We start from the raw sequence: 23,792 nt of genomic DNA on the forward strand, positions 1-23,792 counted from the left end.
GACTCATCCGCTGTCTCTCAGAGTTTGAGATGGGTTTTTGTTTGCTAGTTTGTTTGTTTATTTTAGAAATCTGGCCAGTTTTCAGACTTGATCACAAATGTCATTCCCCTCATAAGGTTGAGTGGCCAAGCACTAATCTGGAGGGTGCAACATGAAGAGAATTAGACAGGTGAGGAAAATCTTCCAGAAATGTTAACACACAAAAAAACTATTTTAAATCTTGACACAGTATAGAGCTCTTCATTTGATATAAAACTACAAGCCCTTTTGTTGCTCACTAATACAGATGAGGAGAGACTTGGTTTGTGAAGGAAATATTGTTTTTATATGTTATATAAACAAACACACGCAGACATACACAGTCCAGCCCCAACAGCTTAAATGGTAAAACATATTAAAGCTATTATAGAAAGCTCATTTACAGATATTTACATAAACTGCTCTGCAGCCTCAAGTCCCTAAAACAATAAACAATAACTGTCAAATACATTCCTGCATTTGATAAAGCACCATATGTATTTTCATATGCTGGGAAAGTGGTCAGCTCACCAAAATTACAAAAGGACAATAATGTAAATCCAGTTGTGCAATATTTTCATGCCATGTCACTACAAATATAAGCACTCGAGTTGGATTATGATTTTCGTAATGCATGAGAGCAGATATGGAGCATGCTCACAGCCATTGTGATCCACTTGAAAAAATGGGCTGGAGTTCAATAGCAAAGAAGAAATGTGGAGGAGTGAGAATGAGAATGACTCCACCTCAACGATCTTATTGCCGTTAAGTATTTGTAGGTAAATATAATTACAATTGCTAGTTTATTTTTGGTTGTTTTGTTTTGACAAACAAATTCTGATGTATGCAAATATTTATCTGTATTAATTTTTTCTTCTTTTGAGATTGAACGACCCACTCTGATTTCTTTTATATATATTTTTTAATTATTGCTCATGTTCCCTGTGCCTTATCCCTGAGAATGTTTATTTTGCATTCTCATTCATGGCCTCTGAACTGCTCGATGATCTTGGCCTTTTCCCTGCACCTCATTTGGATTGTTTGCTGTGCTGTCTGATTCCCCGTGTATGATCTCTGACAGTGTTTTGCATTAAAGATTGGGATGTTTGGACTTTTACCTGGTGTCTTGTGTTTGGGTGTATCCCTGTAGAATTTGTTCCACAAAAATTCTGCAAATATTTGGTAGCATTTTGTAATAAAACTCACAACTAATGGCGTAATTCAATGTATTTTATATGAAATTACAATGTAATTATATTTACCGGCAGGTACATAAGAGGGTAACAAGTCATGCTTTTGCAAGAAACCTGTAAAGTAATTTTAAGTATTCGGTTACTTGCAGTGAGTAAATTATACTTTGAGTAAATTACACTATAATGTGTAAAGCCTGGAAGTCAAATGTGTTTAAGTCACTCCATAATGTAATAATTTCCTGTAAAGCACCTGAAGATATGCAATGTTTAAAATTGACCCTGTGTCTGTTAGCTGGTGATGTTTCATGGAGTTGCCTGATGTATTTGCAATCATTTTATATTAGGACAGTGGATCTTTTAGCTTCAGCATTTCCATTTCTGCGTGGCTACATACAGTTGGTGGAATGGTGGCGGATGTGGGACATTTTGGTAATTTGGATGACCTGACATTTTAAATTGCTTCTGTGAAAGAGGACATTTGTTTAATGAATAGCCGACTGCCACAATACATTTCACTCTGACAGATTCTATGTTGCTAAGAGGCATCGCACCATAAATGTCACATAAAACTGATTGCACAGATTTTAAATTCCTGAAAAATCGGTGTGACGTCTTATTAAAAAGTACCTGAAAGCAGGTCATCACGGGAAATGGCACAAAAAGTAAGATCTTTGTACAATAAAGTATTTCTAGTGCAAAGAAATTATTTTAGCTTTTTTCCCCTATGCTGTACCAGTTGTGCCTCCTATTTTCTTTTTCTTTTTAAGGTTTAGGTTTATGCATTTTGGGCCATCTTTATTTAACAAAACAGCATTTTCCTCTCTGGGTTGAAAGGAATATTTAAGCACCTAAATTATTTTGTGCGCTAATAAGTCCCTGTTTCTTGGCACAAAGTAATATCCCTGGGAAAAAGACTTAATAATTGGACCCATGCAGCCTGTCCATCCTGCCTTCTCTTCACTGGATGCTGGGAGCCACCAGGTATCCGTTGAAGGTGATGTAAACATCCACGTCGTCGCTGTAAATGGCGTTCTCCCGCTCCCTTTTGTAGAGCCGCACCCAGACCTCATCATTCAGAGCCAGATCCAGCATGACGCTCTGACTCTGCATGATGGACCGCTCGCTGGGCTGAGCGTACAGGATCACCTGCTCCTTGTCGTTGTGCATCAGGTGGAGGTATGTCTCCTTAAAGTTCCACGTGTGGATATTGACGTTGAAGAAGTAGATCCCGGGCACGTAGCAGTAGAACTTGCCTTTGAACATGTTAAAGTGCTCGTAGAGGTTGACAAACACAGTGTCAAACACCAGCGCCTGGTAGTAGTCCAGGCTGTGCAGGGACTTGCGGCGTCCCACAGAGAAAGAAGAGTGAGGGATCTTGCAGGCGTCTCCGGGTGCGCCTGCTTGGCCTTTGCTGCCTTTAGAGCCCATGGGGCCTCGGTATCCGGGAGGGCCCTCCAGACCTGGCTTTCCGGGTGTACCTTTGTCTCCTTTGTCTCCTTTATCACCTAAAGGGACAAAATGAAACGTGAACAGGGAGGAAGACAGAAAACCCACAAGCTTGATTTGTATGTTGGAATATTTTAACCCTTTAAAGCCTGAACCATGAAATAATTGCCAGAAAATTCTATATTCTTGAAAATACAGTGTTTAGTAAACCTTCTGATGAAATCTTTCATTTTTAAATTTCATAAATGAGTTTATATGAGTAGAAGTCTCAAAAACTCACAGTCTCAACGCATGTATCAAATGTGATACACTTGGCTTAACAGGGTTAAAAGTAAAGCTCTTAACAGACATTTTAATAAAGAAGAGGTTAGCTTTTGCAAAGTGAGATATACTAGTGCTCACTGTACCCATTAATAGCAAAGGCGTGTCAAGACCACATTAATTTATTCCCAGCTGGCTGCACCAGATGTTTCTTTCTTCCAAGAACTCAAAGTGATCTTGTCATTTAGCAAAGTGCAGCATTTAGTTGGATTCAAAGATTTTCTCTCAACTCTTCCATTTTCAGGTCTACGTTTTATTGTGTGCACAGTACCATTAAGCCTGAACTTTTTCATAGTGGCTACAAATCTAGAAGCAGCAACAAATTCCAGTAAACCTTTTATATCTGACATTTCAAATCCTGCTTATAAATCTAAAGGAACTCTTTCATTCAAAGTAGTGCTTATTTTAAACTTGACCTCCTCGTGGACTTTAAGACAAAATGTTCGGGTAGACCTTGTGAGGATAGCATGTCTGTAAAAAGCAGTTTGTTTCCAGAATCTACTGCCTTGTTAAATTTGAAGTAATCACAGCCAAAGATCAGAAGGAACTGTAATCATTTCAATTAAACACATTTATTTCTCCTTTTTCTGCTGCTGTTCTAGGCATCTGAAGGTAAGCTGCTTTAGCTAGATAAAAGTCTGCTGACACCCCGAGACAGCACATGAGCTCTACTGGAGGAATGAGCATCATTCTTCTAAATCTGACCTGGAGCTTTCGTGATGGCAGTGGAGAGCACTGTTTCATAAAATCTTCCATAAAAGAACAAATAGGGGTTGGTGCAATCCAAAGGTATCAAAATGGTCATCTAGCCTTGCTTCCTTTAATTTGCCTCCCTTTTGGCCATACAAACTGATTGGTGCATTTAATTCATACACCAATCAGTCATAACATAACAAGACCACCTGTCTAATATTGTGTTGGCCCCCCTTTTGCTGCTAAAACCGCCCTGACCCATCAAGGCACGGACTCCACTAGACTCCTGAAGGTGTGCTGTGGTATCTGGTGCCAAAATGTTAGCAGCAGACACTTAATGTCCTAGAAGTTGCTAGGTGCGACCTCAATGGATTGGACTTGTTTGTCCAGCACATCACACAGTCGCTCAATTAAATTGAGATCTGGGGAATTTGGAGTTCAAGTCAACACCCCAAATTCGTTGTTGTGCTCCTCAAACCATGAAGAATTTTTGCTTTGTGGCAGGGAGCATTATCCTGCTGGAAGAGCCTCCAGTCATCAGGGAACACCATTTCCATGAACGGGTGTACATGGTCTGTAGCAGTGCTTAGGTAGGTGGTACAAGGTTTCTCAGCAGAACATTGCCCGGAGCATCACACTGCCTCTGCCAGCTTGTCTTCTTCCCATAGTGCATCACTCACATTCTGCCATCTTGTCAGAAGATAATTATGTTTTGATCAGTTACATGAAATGTATTCTTTATATTTATCAGTGAAGCATATTTCTACATGACTTTTCACCTAGTAACTTGTGTGCTGAACTCATGCAGATACTAACCGCATCCTGTTGTTCTGAACATCTAGCTCTTTTACGAGAACATACAGATATAGAAAAGGGGAAGTCCCACTACTGGAGTGATGTTATATTTGTAACACACACACACACACACACACAAATCAATCTTGTATAAATAAAGGTCGCAGACAGTCGTGGGGCGCAGTTCGTGCGTTCCATGACTGCCCCTCGCGAGTGAAAAACTTCTGCAGTGTTTGTGTGTTTTCTGACTCAGACGTCTCAGCTGAAGAACGGCAGGGTGATTTAAAGAAATCCTCTGTCATTTAAATTGGTCCTTCGAGCCGGATGAGATGGAAACACCAGACACGTTTCTGTGACTCCAATAAGGTCTGATTGCTGCATCCTGACGTCGTGGGAAAGCCAGAACCGAAGTCTGTCGACAGCCCTCTCCAGGTAGAGGCGAAAGCCCTGGGCGTAAATTCGTATCCAGGCCGGGCCTGGTCCACGACGTTGGGGTCCAGCCAGATGACCTGAACAACCAGCAAAAGACGACTGAGGGTGAGAAAACACTTTTTAGGTCTAACCCGCCGCAAGGGTTTGAAAAGAGAAGCGCATAGGTCTTATCCGCCGCAAGGATTAATAGCGCATTAGGCTGACCCACTGCACGGGTGCACAAAAGAGAAGCGCATAGGTCTTATCCGCCGCAAGGATTAATAGCGCATTAGGCTGACCCACTGCACGGGTGCACAAAAGAGAAGCGCATAGGTCTTATCCGCCGCAAGGATTAATAGCGCATTAGGCTGACCCACTGCACGGGTGCACAAAAGTTAAAACTGGCCTGGTCCGCCGCAAGGACCCGCGCGCGTAAAGAAACAAGAGTGAATATATGTGTTTTGTGTATGTCATTTTTCTGTCTGTTGGAGGTAAACTAATTTTACAGCACAATACGCTGCTGAGTTGCTTCCAGTTGTTATTGTTATTTTATTTGCTGTAAGACGCTGAAGTACTGGTGACAAAGGAAAAGTAGGTTGGGCTCCGTCCCGTAAAACTGACACCGCTCAGCGGAAGTAGTCCCGGAGTGGAAGGGCGTGTCAGCAACCACTCCTGAGTCTCATACCAGAGAAAGCTCTGCAGTTGTGTTGTAACAATGGGGAATCAGCCCAAAAAACTCACTGCTGACGAGCAGTGGCTAGAAAAGAAATGTCCAGGCGCCGGACAAATTAGTGCTTGTAGATGGAGAAATCCCAAAAAACAAAAACAAAAAAACCCCAAAATGTCCCACTTGGGAAGGGAAATGCAGCCCCTCAACACTTACACAGTTGAAAGAAGCTCTTTTGCAAGAAATAGCAGAAACAAAAAACTTAAAAAAGAAAGGAAAACTCTCGCAAGAATCACAATATTTCCAGGCCTGGAAAGAAGAAGCAGCTAGACGAGAATGGAGAATAAACAAGCAAAATTAACACCTGATGAGAAATGTTTAGAAAAACAACAAACCAGATCAGGCCTAATCCAAGAGAAAGACAGAGGAATGCTTAGTGGAACAGCAAGAGGTAGAGGTAGGCCTATACACACACCGATAAATAGCTTTAAAACTGCATGCTGGAGATGTGGAAAAGAGGGACATTTTGTACGTGACTGTAAGAAACAAAGAAGCAGTTCAGACTAGGAAGTACTTAATAATCCCTGGTTAAATTAAAGATTGGAGATCAAAGTAGAAGTTTAAAAAGGGTTGGATACAGACCCAACTGAATATATATATATAAATACTCTTAGGAATAAAGTGGAATACACAAAAGTTTAAATCAAATTAGAGCTTATCTCTACTATATTCAAACTAATAATAGGGAGCATAGCAACCTGTGAATTGGCATTACCAAATGAAACAAAATTGGTTAAATAACCATGCCCAGAATGAATAGAATGAATGAAAGTAGATAATTCACACGAAAACATTTTAAAATAAAATAGAGAGATGCATAAGGTATATTAAGGCTGCGTCATTGTTCAGCCAAGGACAGAGTGTGAGAAGGTAGATGTCTCCAGCTTGGGAGGGGGTGAAACTGCAGATCACCCCCAAGCCCTGGATGGACACATAATAAAATATAAAATAATAATTTGTGTATATTAGTAGTATAGTAGTATAGTAGTATATTCTAATATACTAATAAATATTGTAATGTACTATTGCTGTTATAAAAAAAAATAACATTAATAATATTAATATTAAATAATAAGAGGCACCTCAGTCAGTTATGATGTGAGGTGGATAATTGTTAAAAGTAGTCTGATTCAAGCTTAAGGTTTGCTCAAACTCAGTACAATGATATATGAGATGAAGAAAATAAGGAAAATACCTAATCTAATCAAGTGCATAGAGACACTTGACCTGTTTGTAAACCTGTCATCCTAGATGAGACTTTGTTGTGATGAAGAGCAATCCTATACTAACAACTAATAAGCCAAACCCTGTATACAACAGCTAAAGCTACAGGTTTGAGAAACTGAGTTAAATATGTGGACACTACAAAGCTGTTGAGCAAGTTACACATTTTTTATTTTTATTTGTTTTTTAGACTAGAAGATGCATGTCTGTGAGCTCAGTTTTTTCTCATACTTCTGCTTTGTTTCTGGAAGCAGCTTTTTCTTTTCTTTTTGTGACCTGACTCATTTGTGTAAAGCCTTCATGCCATCGGCAATTTGTTTTTGTTTTTGTTTGTTTGTTTTGTTGGTTTGAAAAATAACTTTGTGATCATACTTGTGGATCACAGTGACACATAATGATTAGGCATATGACTTACTAATGCCTAGTTTTAGAGCTGTGAGCTATGAGCTGTAAGCAATGCAAAGTTTTTTCCTAAGTTAAAAGTTTGAAATATGTAAGATGTGTGAGTTCTTTGGAAAAAAATAGAAATGACCTAAATGCCTTAAGTCAAAATGGAGTCTTGCATCTACAAAGAAAAGAAATCAGAGGAAGCATTCAGTAACTTGAAAATAGCCTTTCTACTTACATGTAGATGGAGGTGCAGGTTACATAAAAGCAGTTTTAACACAGGCATTTGGTGAAAAACAACGTCCGCTTGCATTTTACTCCTGCAAATTAGACTCTGTTGTGTGCAGGCCTGTGCAGCTGCAGCAGAGGCAGTAAAAAAGTCAGCTGACATTGTTTTAGGCCACACTTTGATCATCCAAGTACCCCACGCAGTGACTTCAATTTACACTTATTGTCGCTATATGGAAAGTTCGACAGAGAGTTCGATTAGTCTGCAAAAACTAACTAATGCAAAAACAGGAAATATGTGTGCCTGTGGTGTGTCTGTGACAGGAAATCGTGTGTGTAACAGGAACTACATGCCCATAAAAGGAGCTGTCTGTGTCTAAGAAGCAGACAGAGAGACGCACAGAAAGTCAGTATGTTTTCTTTTTAGCAGTGCATCGTTTTGCATTCGGCAGCATAGAGGAATGATTAAATCTACTGGAAACCCAGTACAACATGGAGATATTCTAAAGACACTATTAGAAGTGATTACATTGCCAAAACAGTTAGCATTGTGTAAATGTGGTGCACATCAGAAAGATAAATCAGAAATAACTAAAGGTAACGACTTTGCAGATCAAGCAGCTAAGTTAGCCGAACAACAAACTGTAGACACATTAATGTCTGCATCCATTATGCAAATATGAACAAAGAGCAGCACCGACTACAGAACAGGAGAAATGGTTAAAGTGTGGAGCACAACTATAATATGATTTGACGTTGTGAAGGTAAACCGATACCCAAGTCCCTGTGCAGAACAGCTGCATTAGTGACACATGGGGTGACCCATGTGTCCTCAGGGCGGATAGTCCAGGTCCTTAATACACACTTTTATACTCTAGTGATTATAGATTTATTCACACAATGGCCAGAGATTTATCTAGTGTAAAAAGCAGATGCAATCTCAGTTGCAAAAAGTGACCATTAGAAAAATCTGTCAGAGAGACAGCTCTGGCAGAATGGATGGCAAAACTACTAGAAAATAAGGATATTGTTTTGAACAATAAACTGCCGTAAGACTCTTCTCCAGTCTCTTGCAGGTTGAAACCAAGTGCTATTGACAACACCCACAGCCTGTAAAATTGCAGAGAGACCATCTTGGATACATCAGAGCCACTGCAAAAAGGTTGAGGTCCCGGGAAGCCCCGACACCAAGGAGGAAGCGCCTATGCCTGGTTGTTTCGGGGGTGAGGGTGGTAAGTGCGTTCTTGGGCCCCCGTGGGGTAAGCCCGCACTCCGCTCTCTATCCGATCAACTTTAGGCAGCCAGGTGTAGGTGTGAAGGGGAACCCTGGTGGTTACCTCGACTACAAGGCTCACCCTTACAGGACCCCGGCTGATGCCAACAGCAGCCGAGCCACGAGGCAGAAAGAGAAGATGGACGTACGACAACTTACACCTAATGGACATGACACAAGATCACATCCATCTTTGGATGAAAAATGCCTGATACAGATATGTGTTTAACAAAACCACAGAGAAAGACTGTTACGTCTGCTCGCACATGTCGAGCACATTAACACAACCATATATGGGAAACACCCTGGGACAGGTGCACTAATTCTGATCTCCAACCACCTTCAGAGTGACTTTTGTAAAGTGCACAACAACAACAACAACATCGTCATCCTGATCCAGGAAGAAACGCTCAACTTCAACAGTCAGACCACATGACTCAATCTGGGAAACCGACGTACCTGAAGAATTCAAACTTTGGACAATTGGACAAAAGGTACTCAACTCACTCTTCCTGTGGGCAGGAGTTGGAAAACATGCTCTCAGAAGTGAGATACTGGACTATAGATTCGGCTTGTTTCTCAAAGCATGCTGCAAGGTCAACGAGGGACAACATCAAGAAATAGCCGCTCTCAGAATTGCTGTAATGCATCATCGTGTAACACTGCACATGATTTTGGCTGATAAAGGAGGATTGTGTTTTATTCAACACAAACGCCACATGCTGCACCTACGTACCAGATAATGTACATTCTTTAAACATGGCTTCAGATGCTATAGAGACTGTTGATCGTCGTTGGACTTTTCCTGATTTTATTTTGTTTTCTTTATTTGAGTTATTCCTTGTTTAAAAGCTGTAATTTCACAGATGATAAGTTTATCATTCACAGCATACGCAGATGTACTGAAATCTATGAAGATCATGAAGACTTCTTTTCCTGTTTGTATCATGAAGGTGAAGTGTAACAAATGATGTACTAACTGAGAATGTGAAAGACAAGTAGTTACTTATTGTACATTTCATTTTTCTGATAAAAAGGGCCGGATGTCAGAAGATAATTATGTTTTGATCAGTTACATGAAATGTATTCTTTATATTTATCAGTGAAGCATATTTCTACATGACTTTTCACCTAGTAACTTGTGTGCTGAACTCATGCAGATACTAACCGCATCCTGTTGTTCTGAACATCTAGCTCTTTTACGAGAACATACAGATATAGAAAAGGGGAAGTCCCACTACTGGAGTGATGTTATATTTGTAACACACACACACACACACACACACAAATCAATCTTGTATAAATAAAGGTCGCAGACAGTCGTGGGGCGCAGTTCGTGCGTTCCATGACTGCCCGTCGCGAGTGAAAAACTTCTGCAGTGTTTGTGTGTTTTCTGACTCAGACGTCTCAGCTGAAGAACGGCAGGGTGATTTAAAGAAATCCTCTGTCACATCTGCTTGATTTAAAAGAAAACGTGATTCATGAGACCAAGTCACCTTCTTCCATTGCTCTGTGATCCAGTTCTGTTGCTTACATACCCATTTTTGAGTCAGCATGGTCACCCTGATTGGTGGCTATACAGTCTTCTACACAACAGCCTGCGATGCACTGACATCTTTCTATCAAAAACAGCATTCAGTTTTTAAGCTACAGTAGCTCATCGGTTGGATTGGATCAAGAGGACCAGCCTTCGCTCCCCACATGCATCAGTGAGCCTTGGCTGCCCACGACCGTGTCGCTGGTTCACCACTCAAACACTTTTGATAGATTGATAGACTGACCACTGCAGAGCAGGAACACCACACAAGAGCTGCAATTTTGAAGATGCTCTGACCAAGTCATCGCAGTATCGCCCTTCTATCAAACACATGAACTATGAGAACACAATGTTTTCTTGCTCCCTAATATATCCCAGCCACTAACAGGTGAAAATCTGTTTTATTCACTTCACCTGTCAGTAGTCATAGTATCATACCTGATTGGTGCATGTTCAGCTTAAAATATAATGTTTTTTAAAAATTACTTGGATATATTTTCCTAGTTTTTATTTGCTCTTTTCTTGTTTATATCTGTCTTCCCTGATGGATTCTGCTAAGGTGCCACCACACGCCACCAAATCGTCCTCTGGATTTTAAATTTAAATGCAATGTGACAACAAGCTCTAAAAATGATTAATGAGATTTTGTGTGTCCTCCTGTTGTCACTACTGACTGAAATGTCTCTATTTAAGCGAACATTTTGAGTGGTGCTATTATTCCCGAAACACAAGAGAATACTTTTGAGCTGATTGTACATTTGCATGTCAAGTGACACTGCTTATTCGGTAAGCCTTCCTACATGCCATCACCATATCGCTGTGGAACAGCTGTAAAAAGATGTGAGCCAAGAAAAGGCTCAGGCATACATAAACAGAAGCTAATTTAGGAGCAGTGCAGCTTACTGAAATTAGTGGATGAAAAGTGGGTGACCATTTTCACTTTCAGCTGACAGCAGAGTTGGCTCAAATCTATCTATCATCAAGGATCTACACGCAACTTTATTACAGCAATATTCTAGGCCAATTCGAAGATGGCTTGACAAGCCTAAAGGCAAGCACTTGTGCTCCCCATTTTCTGCCATATATACTGACTGCCCACTTCATTACACCTATTCAACTGCTCATTAATGCAAATATCTAATCAGCCTATCACATGGAGGAAGCCTAGTGCATTTAGGAATGTAGACATGGTCGAGACAACCTGATGAGTTTAAAACTGAGAATCAGAATGAAGAAGAAAGATGATTTACGTGACTCTAAAACTGGCATATTTGTTGGTTCTAGATGGGCTGATTATTGCAGAAACTGATGATCTTCTGGGATTTTCCAAAACAACCATCTGCAGGGTTTACAGAGAATGGTCCAAAACAGAGAAAATATCCAGTGAACAGCGGTTCTCTGGGCAAAACTGACTTGTTGATGTCAGAGGTCAGCGGGAAGTGGCCAGACAGCTTTGAGCTGATAAGAAGGAAACAGTAACTCAAAAAAACATTCATCACAACCAAGGAATGCAGAGGTGCTTCTCTGAATGCACAACATTTCTACCCTTGCAGCAGAATGGCTACAGCAGCAAAGGACCACAGTGTGGCCTTTGGGCTTCAATTTTTACACAGGCTCACCAAAATTGGTCAATAGAAGATTGAAAAAATGTTGCCTGGTCTGATGAATCTCAATTTCTGCTGCAACTTTCAGATGGTACGGTCAGAACTTGGCGTAAACAACATGAAACTATGGCTCCATCCTGCCTTGTACAGTCCCAATCAAAAGTTTAAGACCACTTGAAAAATGGCAGAAAATCATATTTTGCATGGTTGGATCTTAACAAGGTTCCAAGCAGAGCTTCAACATGCAACAAGAAGAAATGGGAGTGAGACAAAACATTTTTTGAGCATGCAATTTATTGGAAACAACGTTTAAACTGAAACAGGCTGTTTGACAGCTGATCAGAAGTTTAGGACCACATGCCAAGAGTTCATGATCAAGAGTTCAGGCTAGTGGTGTTAATTGTTTGGAAGATACTGGGGATCATTTTATTGTTTGTGTTTTCTCCTAAATACTTTAGTGCCTGTACAAAGAGATTACACTATAGATATGGAATGAGCAAGCGACCATATGTCGCATGGCTGAGAGCAGCCGGTCAGGGTTTGAGTCTTACCTGTGGCCCTGTGCTGCATGTCTTCCTTTCTGTCTTTCCTCCACTTTCCTGTTAGTCTTTACTGTCCCTATCAAAATAAAGTCATAAAAAGGCCCAAAAAATATAGAAAAGAGAAGATTACACTATAGATTTTTTGCTTTTAGAAAAAACCCCAAAACTGGTGTATGATAGTTTCATCAGTTTTGAGAGGCTCTGAGGTTATAGGGTGATAAAAAGAAACCTGTAAGTATAACTTTCTTGCAAAGTCTTGCTGAGCTTGCTCTGCATTATTTTAGGCAGCTAAAACTGTGGTTATGAGTTAAACACCTCTGGGATCACTAAACCCCACAGGAAGAAGCCACAGTGCTTCCCTCTTTAACCATGACCAACACTCCCTGTAGAGGTAAACACTGCTCATCCTCTCCACAGAGCCACAGTGACGTCTCCAGCTGTGACCAGCGTCCAAACAAAAAAAGTCCTGAGTAGAGTTACAGCAGTTTCCACAAACAATAGCTTAGCAGCACATCTGGTCACAGTGACCTACAGCGAGTGACTTATCCCGCAATAATGCACAGTTACTGTTACATGTTACAAAATACTTAGATGAGAAAAAAAACCCATTGTTTCTTTGGTTTGGAAACCTTTACATGTTTTTAACCTATTTTTAACAAAAAAAAATAAATAAAAAAAATAAAAAAAATAAAATAAAATAAAATATATATATATATATATATATATATATATATATATATATAAAATGGCAAACAAGGAAATGGTTCTAAGTGTGAAATATACACTTTTAGGTCATGGGTTTTAATTTAATTACTAACTTTCATGTGCTCATTTTAATACATACACTATAGACAACATAGAATAGTATTTTAAATATCACTAAAACTTCTAAAATAAATGAACCATCTGTTGCTCTTCTTGTGGGCAAATATAGGTCTATGACACAGTAGGTTTAGGATATTACGATCAGATGGTTATGAGTCACTGAATGTCTGGAAAAAGATCACAGACGGCGTTCCTTTCCCACGCCTGAGGCCTCAAAAGTAGTATACATGGCAGTATGGACGGAGATTGTAACAGCAGTTACAAGTGGAAAGTCAAATGAGAGTTGCTGCAAAGATTCAGGAATGACTGCAACAATAAACTTGTTATCAAAGAGAGTCACATGCACTTAAAAAAGCACCAATTAGCCAATGGTATTGTTGCTTTTCTTTACAACTATGCAGCTGGAATGTGGACACTGCTGTTCCATGTATCAAGTACATTTCAAGCAACACTTCTTTTTATTTGCTTTTGATGTACTTGGGATGGATCTAGAGTCCGAAAGTGGATCAAGACCCACGAGTTGAGCAACTTAAAAGATAAACTTTAGATAAACATGTTAATTTGGGAACTGAAAGTACACTGACACTGAAAGCAGCAAATGTTAAACTGCAGGGTTTCATAGAAACAAACATAAGATCCAATCACTAAAATTAAGCAGCATTGCGCGACACCAAGACTTAACTCCAAAGTCATGCATTTTGGAATCAACTTGACAGAAAGGCAGACGTGAAAGGTCAGAGGTCAAATGTGACCCGATAATTGGATGGAAACTATAACATGTATTTAGACAATACCTAAATGTTGCAAATACAAACTAAGGCAACAGATTTTAAGCATAGTTTTAGAGATAAAAGACATTTAATGAAAGTTTGGTCTTATTTGACCTTGAAGAAGCCGTCAGAGGTACAAAGTAATTATTTTGATGGCTAATATTTCAGGATGAGTAACAAGCCCTGATCAGAAGACCTATGAGTCCTGCTGGTGACATATGGATACAAAAGTGTGCTAATATAGGTGGGTGATTCACCATGCCCAGCCCTAAAGGTGAACAACAGAACTTTTTCCCAGAGTGCTAATTCTGTTTGTCAGAATGTTGCATTTTCAGTCAGTCATCCAGGTGATTTCTTCAGTCTCAGTTGACTGCAGGTTTCCCCAACCTTATAAACAGTACATTATAGGCCGCGAGTTCAGGTTTATGATCATTAATATGCAAATTGTCATGACCTTTGATGAATGGCCATGAGTACCATTCACAGAGAGCTGGTTAAATGCTGCAGTTGTAAGATGTTTTAAAATGCACCATTAGGTCCCCTCCTTGTTTCTACCAATAGAAACACAATGTCCAGATGAACAGAATCAGTTTTCTGGGATTTCTTTACCTGGACGTTTGAGGATGGATCAAGACACCAAATTAACTTTTCAATGTAATGCTACTAAAGAAAAATGTGTGGGTGTAAATTCTGATTTGCCCGTGACTGAAGGTTCGTGTTTCTTTTGAGAAATTTGGCAGGTTAGTGTCTCTCAAACTGAGATTGACTTACTGACTATGGTTACACTGTTTGAGTAAAACTAACAGCACATACTACAGCATTTTTGATCATGCACTTAGTTCAGTTTGCTTGCTGTGCAATGCAATGTTGCTTCACATTTTGACTCCCCACTGGGTCCAGGAAATTACAGTTGGACTTTGATGAGGAAAGTTGTGCCATGGCACAAAAACACTTGAACTGTGTTTGCATGTGAGTAGCTTAATGATAGACCAGCAGAGACATTTTTGTGGTTCAATGGTTGGACTGGTTTACGGGCTGATCGTGGGTCAGAACAGACTTGGCATGTCCGGTAATCAAAGAACCAACAGATAAAACAACGGAGTGATGACACATCATCTGGAGCGCTCTGGCTGAGTTGGCTGACTGGCTTATCATATTAAACACACATGTTCTTGCAAATCCCTCTCCAACTCCATTTGTGCAACTCTTGCATTGGGAAATCCCACTGATTCTCTCATAACACTTCCCCCTCTTTCTCTTACCTATGTATGTTTGTATGTATGTACTAGTATGCACACGTACAGATAAAGCCACACAGATGCACAAACACTGACACTCAAAATCTTCACTGTTGGCCTTCCTCACTGCCTGCAGTAACAGTAACTCAAACAAGCTGTCATGGATTTGACTGTGTAATCAGGTGTAGTAAGCACAGGATCCACAGTGTTTATAGGAGGGCAGATTAAGGAGTCAAACTGGACCACTTCCAAGTTTTATTTAATCTGCTTCTTTTTAATTTAAAGTGGGCCTGAAGTCTATAAGTTACCAGGACATGTTTTGTTGGTCCTTTTCCCCACTTTCTGCTTGATGTGTGTCTATAGCTGTGTAATCGAGCCCACGTTTACTGGTGTTAATTTGTGGTTATTGAAGTAACCACGTTTTTGGTTTTTTAAAGAAAATACACAATGTAGGAACAATTTGCTCGGAAATATTTGTGATATTGAAAGTGGGTTATGATAAAGAGCTTTAAGATCAGGTAAGCTTTAAGGTTTCTTTTAATATTGCCCTGTAATTGGTAAGTATTAGTAGAAGCTATTGCAACAAGACAACCTAGGACTTTTTGGACCACTGAAAATCTGGGACACCAAAGTAACTTCCTGCTTACTTGGCAATGCAGTCTAGAGCCTGGTGAATTATACTTTGGCAAGCATTGTTTTTCACTCTCTAAATGGGCCACTTTGGGTTATAAGTTGTAATTATCTTGGAGTTTAGTTTAGACCAAGTCTGAGTATCCTACAGCCCATTTCAAATCAAGTTACCCATTCTCTTAAAACTCATTGCATGAATATCAGGTTCAGGTTAGATGGAGTCCAGAATTGGATGTATGGACAACCTGCCATTGGTTCAAACTCTGAACTCCATGAAGACTCTTAGTAACCTCCAGTAACACAGTATCATGTAAGTCAGAGGTAACAGTCTGTTTATGTAGACTCCAAGTTAAAATGTCAAATTTTACTGCAGAAACAAACATGTTTAGAGGAAGATACAGAAAAAAAATACTAGCAGCCACCAGTGCTGGTCCTCAGTAGGTGCGTTCTGGAGTTATCTTGTTCACGAAGTTGGACGTCCATTCTACCCACCCATCCAGCCGGCATGCTGATAACAATACCCCTCGGTCTGTTTAAATCAGTGAACTGGACCTCTTTGATGTTTGTGGTGTTGGTGCTTTTATGGGATATGGGATATATATTTGCAAATGTATTAAAAGTAATATTATTTGCCCAATTACCTAACAGAATGTCCAAGAAGTCTGATGGTCAGGATGTTGCCTGGATTCCTGACTATCTATCAGAGAGGCCTCTATGTGGCAGGAGACTTTTCTATACAGTTTATAGCTGTATATATTATTGCGACGTGCTTTTTAACAAACTGCAAACTTCCCTTGTTTGGCCTTTGACCTTTGGCTTGTTGACTGATTCATTTATTATAACAAAATGTCATTCCACCTTAATGAAAATCCATCCTTGCATACATTCATATGTTGATGCTGATATACATTTCCTACCACAGATACTGTGAAAAGCCACCATTGTCAATAGTATTTGGCTGCCTGCTGCTTTACAAAATGTTAAAAAGCGGTGATTTTTGAAGTGGTTCCAGATTCCTTCTGTTACGTGAGTATCTAATTTCCTTTTCACAGACAATCTCTCATTTTACTCTCAGTTCCACTTAGCCATCACTGCATGGCTACACTTAGCAGCTCTATTCCATTATTATAGATATGTGATTACTCTCCTGATTAAGCAGTACTCTTGCCTCTCTCTCTCTCTCTCTCACACACACACACACCTGGAAAAGGAAAAGCACAGACTTTGTAAATGCAGCTTAAAATAGAGCCCTCATAGTACACACTTTGAAGAGTGAATGATTTTTTTTTAGGAAATTAACAAGCAACAATTCTCCAATCATGGCACCATTTACAGAGGGTCCCGTACCTGACCATCAAAGTGAAGCTGCAATTATCAACTGAATGCAGTCTGTAATCAGCAGTGTTTCAGAGCTTAACGGATGCTTTTCAAGTCCCTGGTACCTTTGAGGATGGTCATGTTAATGACAGTTCGGACTTCAGGCATTTGATACTGAGCCGTGGCTGCAGGAGAATCTTGCTGGTCGCAGCATCGTCTGCAGAGTCTGGAAGGAGACCTGGAGGGGGAGGGGACACAGCAAACCAAGGGAAGGAGCAACAGCAGCCCGAAACACCCCGACAACATGGCTGTCTCAACCTGAGGATGGAAGGAAAAAAGAGAAATAAGCAATCAAAATAATGGTAATGCTCCAGAACAATGTTAAACTGTATGTCCATATGAGGCCATAGTGATGGCAGATGTTTACAGATGCATGTAACTTTACGGCTCATATAATAATAATGGTGTTTATACTCTCTGATCAAGAGGAATTTGAAAGTGAAAAAAGGATCAGCCCCCAAACCAACATTTTGGTTAGTTATGTTGTTTGTTGGTGTGCCGTATTTTTCACATTCCTGTGGAAATCTGGTCTATAAATCTGGACTATAACTGCATCTTCTCAGGTGACAATAATATTGACAGTAATTCTCAGGTTTCTCTTGCAGCCCCTATTAGCCATTGTGTACCTACATTTAGTGATCTATACAAGATATAATATACTACAATGCAATTTTACCATGACATTGTGGTTTTAGAGTTGCGGCAAGAAGTATTCAAAAACAAAGGCTTGAAAACACCGTACTACTTCTTAAAAGTATGTTTGGCATTTTGAAATTTAAGAACCTAAGGTCAAATCGACAGACCAGATTATGTTATTTTAGGATTATCATATAGTATCCAGAGGATCAAGAAGTGAAATATAAGCCTTTCTATAGACTAAAAACAAGAGTGAGAAAGTTTTCTGAGGCTGGAAATTTGATCACAATATAAAACAAAATTAATATTTTGGTTGAGAATCTTTTCAAAACTGTTTATTACAAATGAAACTTGAGTACATAATTGAAGGTTATGAAGAAAAAACCCCAAATGTGTCCATCATTATGTGCCTGTGTAACAGTAACCATAACACAGACAATATGACACTTGATTGATGCTTTACCCAGAGTGCTTTATGGTAAAGTGAGTACATATGTTTCCAAGATGCATAACCCAGAGTCAGCCAGACCCTCCCACCCTGAAAGTGTAACCACTGAGAAACACAAGACCATAAAATCCATCTGGTTAAAAGGGGAATGCTACAATCTTTTCCTTTGAGCTTTCTTACACAACTAGAGGCACAAACTTTGATGTCATATTAAATAAAAATCTCAAGATTAGTGTACAGTGAGCCCTAAGGAGCAGGGGATGTAACACTGACCAACTGACTGGTGGACAGTGAGCACCCCTCATGATGGATCTCAGCACATTTTGTTTTCTGCTGCCCCAACCGGTCATGGCAGATTGCGCCCCTCCCTCAGCCTGGTTCTGCTCAAGGTTTCTTCCTGTTAAAAGGGAGATTTTCCTTCCCACCATCACCAAGTGCTAGCTCATAGGGGGTCATCTGGCTTTTGTCTTTATTATTGTATTATCTTTGCTTTGCTCGAGGCGGCTGTTGTTGTGATTTGGCACTATAAAAAATTAAATTGAACTGGAATCAATTGCCCAGTTTGTTGTTAACTACATATTGGTGCCTGCGGCTCAGGAATTAGAGCGGGCCATCTACATACTTGAAGGTTGGTTGATTGACCCCTGGATGTTCCAGTCTGCATGCCAAAGTATCCTTGGGTAAGATACTGAACCCTGATTTGCATCTGAATGACACATGTTGTATAAAGTGCTTTGAGTGCTCATTTTCCCTAACATGACCAGCAACAGAAAATAGTCCATCAACAATTAATCAATAAAAATCTGAATATTGATCTATTTTTTCCATTTACATGTGTTGTAATTTTCTGTTTTCTCAGAGAAGCATCTAAGTCTCTGAAAACAGTCTTTATAAAAAAGTTTATTTGCTAGAATTAGAGGCCTGCTGCTGTAGGAAATGAAGCCCATGCGAGTGGTATTCTTAGGCCATAAAAACAAAACTGCATGTGCTTGTCTGGTCTGCATTTTTCACCTTTTCCTCTCATTCGCTCTCATCTATTTCATTTTCATCCTCAAACGCAACGCCTCTGAAAAGGAAAAGCATAACAGAACGAGAGGAAATGTTTGTGTGAGAAAGGACAAAACTGAGGAAATGAAATAAACAGGGAAGAGACAGATGAGAGATTCCCTGAGGTTTTTACAGTGATGGATGAATGTTAAAAGGATTTGAGATGATAGATGGAGCATGACTGTGAGAAAAATGAAATAACTGGAGCGCTGCCCCAACGTTTTTATCTGACTACTGATAGTAAAATATAACAGTTATTATCTGCCTCGCTATTACAGCCTGTCAGATGTCACGCAACGCATCTCTGCTCTGTTCTCCAACATGTCTGAAAAATTAGGCTCAGATTTATCATATGAATTTGTATTTCTGTCATTTTGGCAATATTCTGCGGCAAATGCAACAAGAAATGGCCTTCAGTTCCCTTTAAAGACAATCCAGACTAAAGCTGTATTTCTGTCACAAAGCAGTAACCATAAGAAGAGGATGAGTGGTGCAGCTTGAAAGTGCTTACGTTGGAACGTTGAGCTGGTGTGGAAAATCTAAGTGATTATTTGGATTTCTTTCTTGGAGAGCTGTCAACTGTGGATTCACTGCAGTTGACACACAAAAAATATATTTTGCAGACTTCAAAGAATCCCACATGCTACTGTATATTTGCTCTCCAGTTACCAGAGTGTCCCCAAATGGGTGGCTTATTTTTACAGTGTCACAGGAAGGCAGTGCACAGGACAGGGAAGTGCTCAGCAGACACTCTGCTTGACTGACTGGCAACCTGTCAGCTTATAAAAATCCAACCCTTAGTGACAGGAAGTAATATTTCTACAGTCCCAACATAGGAAACACTTGTTGAAATTATAGGTTTTGGTCAGTGGAGGCAGTGCCCAGCCGCTGTGCACCAAGATGAAGAAAAGATGCATCTTCTTGGGTTTTCTGAAGCAGCTTTCGCACCTCAACCTTAGATAATGGGAAGAATCGGGTCATTCTGATGTCCTTTCTCTCATGTGGCGTACAGAAGGAAACATATGTGTTCTCACTAATGTAGGACTAAACACAGAGACAAGGACACTCACTCACACCTATGGCTCATTCAGAAGCATGAGCTGATATCTCTGTGTTGGTGTTGCTCTTATATTATGACACTAGCATTGGTCAAGGATCAACTTCCCAACTAACCAGTGACATTGTGTGAGTGTTAGCAAAGCAAACTCAATAAAATATTTGTTCATTGTATAAATGAATAAAGAAAATGCTTAAAATGTTGACCATTTGTTCTTAAAGAGAGTTTTATATAAAACTCAAACTTATGACATTACAAAAATTACAATTACAATGTTGATCCTGGACCAACATTATTATGATGGGAACAACACCAACACGGGGATATCAGATGCATCCATTTAGAATTAGCATTTCACCTATAACAAGCATGTGTTTGCACTTTGAGCGAAAACCAAAGTTACCAGAAAGGACCAACACAGGCAGGGGGAGAACGTGTGTACCTCTGTCTTAACAAGTCCTAAAACAGTTCAGGGCTCCAGCGTGTTCATGAAAACAGCCTTAACAGGTCAAAACTTCAGCAATATTTGTGCCATATAAAAACGGCCAACATGTTTTGGCTTCTTGACTTCACCAGGGCCAAATACTGTACAAATGCCTACATGCATATCAGTGAACCAACTAGAGGGACTATGATGGTCATGGTCATGTCCTACGTAGAGCCTATGCATAGCTTTTCAGACCATGTCTACATATTGCAGCTATTAACCATCACCAGGGGGCAGTGTCTGTAGGGCTCACTATTAAACCAATCAGCTTTTGACCTATGTATGCCATCCTCACCTTCAGGCCAGCACTGTTGCTTTTTGTAGGACTGCATGCAACCACATACGTATAGGATGCATATCTCACATCCTTCACCCTGATAGCTGAATATCAACACAAATGAACACCAACAAGGTTATTTCAATTCTGCTTCAAAGGATGGGTTGGAAATGTGATCATGTGGCTTCAGGCCAATCATTGTAAATGGCAAAGGTGAGGGTCGAGCATAAAATGTGGGTAGCAACATTATTTGATGCATGAGTGCATTTAAAGGTATTGTTTAGGATTTGCCCCTAAAAGTACCACTTGAGGTCCTCCACTTTGGTCTAACCTAGTATATCCCACCCACTACTCACCAGATTGCCAAGAATATTTATGTATTTATTTATTTTTAATAATTAATATCATAGTCTCCAAAAAATGAAGTGACATTTCCTCCAGCACCATGTGTTATCCTTTTGTGGCTTTTGGTAACACGTCTTGGCATGACCGTAACATTTGTCACAGATCTCCGTGGCAGAGGATGCGTCCTATAAGCCCAGCCAATTCTTACTAATTTGCTTCTTACAGTTTTAGAATCAAATCTCCACCTGTCTTTAATAAGTTCTACATTTACATGCTTAGGTTTTTGAAAACTAATGACCACATTAATGACCTGCTTTACTAAAGACTATGTGGTAAGCTTCCATTCAGTGTGTTTTCTGCATTTTGGCAAAATTTGAAAATATTGCAGAAATGTTAAGGGGGATAAACAGAAACATGAGTTATACTCGAAGATTTCGGGCAAGCACACAGCAGGCTGACACACCCTTGGCCTTATTTTATTATGCAACATGCTGTCAAATTGATTAGGCCCCACGTTCAGCTTGCTTTAAGGCAGGAAAAGAAAGTGTACAACAGACGTTTTAAAGTTACTGAAAGCTGTGCAACTACAAAGGCAATAACAATTAGTCAGATTTTATAGCTGGTTTAATATCATCAAACAGGAACAAAAATTAATCTCTTACATCATACTCTGCCAACAAACATCACCCCAATGCGTGCCTGCGTGTGCGTGTGTGTGTGCGCGTGTGTCTGTGAATCGTAACAAGTAACAACCATTAATCAGCTGATCAACACACACTGCACTCATGCAGCTGTTATAATGAATTGGTTTAAGAAGCCACGTCTACAACGCCAGAGCATCAACTTGGCATGCATCTGCACTCCGGATAAAGCACATACGCGCGCACACGCACGCAATGTCGGGCAGTATGCCGGCGCGTGAGAGCGTGCGCGGTGATATAGCTGCTGGGGTAAGTTTGCAAAAGGAAAAAAAAAAAGCTACTGCTGAGTTGGCGACTTGTGAATAACTTCTTCAGCCTCTGCACGTCTCTGCAAGCGCACCGCCGGCTGCTTTTTACCTCATCTTCATTCACCGTTTCTTTTCCTTTTTTTGTACAGCATTACGATGCAGAGTCGGTCGATTGTCATAAAGTCGCTGTCACATCTTGTCAGAGTGTCTGGTCGCTTTTCTTACCTGCAGGAGTCTCAGACGAGGAGGAAAAGCAGACTGCTGGTGTCAGACTGAGAGGAGGAACAACTGAGAAGAAACCTCTCTCTCTCTCTCTCTCTCTCTCTCTCTCTCCTATACACACACATTCCCTCCCTCCCACTCCTGTATATAACCTACCCTCACACACAGCACAACAAATCCTCCTCTTTCATCAAATAACATAAAGTCAGTGTTACTCCCTTCTCCCTGGTGTGTTCATTTCCTGCAGCCCCTCCTCCATACAGTCTCTCTCTCTCCTTAAACTCCAGATCCATCACTCTTACTTAACAGAGAGTCAAGACAGCTGTGCTTCCATCCAGGAGTTTTATAACAGGGAGCTAAAAGTGGCACGAGGAGCTGTCACCACCCAAACTCTAATATAGGTCATCGCTCTCCTCTGTCCAGGCAGCGCAGATGCCCATGACTCAGATTCTGGACTGCAGCAACATACTTTCATTTAATTTGTTCCATTCCAAAACTATCACCTTCATAAAGTCCTGCTGTAGCTGCTGTTAAGACTGTGAAAATGCATAACCAGAATTTTGTCCCCTAAATCTCTGTCTTTCAGTGTAAAACAGTCAAGAGCCAAGTTGTCAGTGTCTCTTTCCACTAAGTGTACTGAAGATCTCATCTGCAGCTTCTTTTGAGGAACAATCTTTTCTAAAACATATGCTGCAAAATATCAGAATGAATTCAGCAGGCATGGGAGTATCTATCATCTGGGTGTCCTGGTGGTCCAAGCGCATGTGTGCACAAAATAAATAATTTAGCCAATTTAGATTCTGTTTATTTTGTTTTATCGGTATATCAAATTGTTCTAGTTCTTAACAAAAAGGTCATTGACATTTTCTTGGTGTCTTTAAAAAACCGTTGCTAAAAGTGGTGCAGGCAGTCATGAAAATCATAGGTCAGACAGCTCGTCAAAGCCCTCAGTCCCTTTATGGACAGTGTGTGTTACAATAAGCCTGGGGAATTTCGTGTGACCCAACTCACATCCTGTTCTCACAATATGAACTTTTGTACTTTCTGGCAGAAGATACAAAGTTCCACACTGTAAGTTTGAAAGA

The 23,792-nt window shown here is 40.1% G+C and overlaps 1 protein-coding gene across 1 annotated transcript; it reads right to left on the bottom strand.

The window, feature by feature from the left end:
• Window positions 1-318: 318 nt before the first annotated feature.
• Window positions 319-22,819, bottom strand: c1qtnf6b (C1q and TNF related 6b). Its single transcript, XM_063475802.1, has 3 exons — window positions 22,711-22,819; window positions 17,305-17,497; window positions 319-2,716 (listed from the first exon to the last, which is right to left on the bottom strand). The coding sequence occupies exons 2-3, from the start codon at window positions 17,483-17,485 to the stop codon at window positions 2,169-2,171; spliced, it is 729 nt and encodes a 242-aa protein (XP_063331872.1). The 5' UTR covers window positions 17,486-17,497; window positions 22,711-22,819; the 3' UTR covers window positions 319-2,168.
• Window positions 22,820-23,792: the final 973 nt, after the last annotated feature.

Source organism: Pelmatolapia mariae, linkage group LG6 (assembly GCF_036321145.2).
Source record: "Pelmatolapia mariae isolate MD_Pm_ZW linkage group LG6, Pm_UMD_F_2, whole genome shotgun sequence".
NCBI classification, from domain to species: Eukaryota; Metazoa; Chordata; class Actinopteri; order Cichliformes; family Cichlidae; genus Pelmatolapia; species Pelmatolapia mariae.

Excerpts from the sequence above, each read along its gene's own strand:
- c1qtnf6b (XM_063475802.1), bottom strand. The coding sequence starts at position 17,485 with ATGTTGTCGGGGTGTTTCGGGCTGCTGTTGCTCCTTCCCTTGGTTTGC. Across the intron at positions 2,717-17,304 it reads TAACATGACCATCCTCAAAG|GTGATAAAGGAGACAAAGGA; the intron begins GTACCAGGGACT and ends TTGTCCCTTTAG.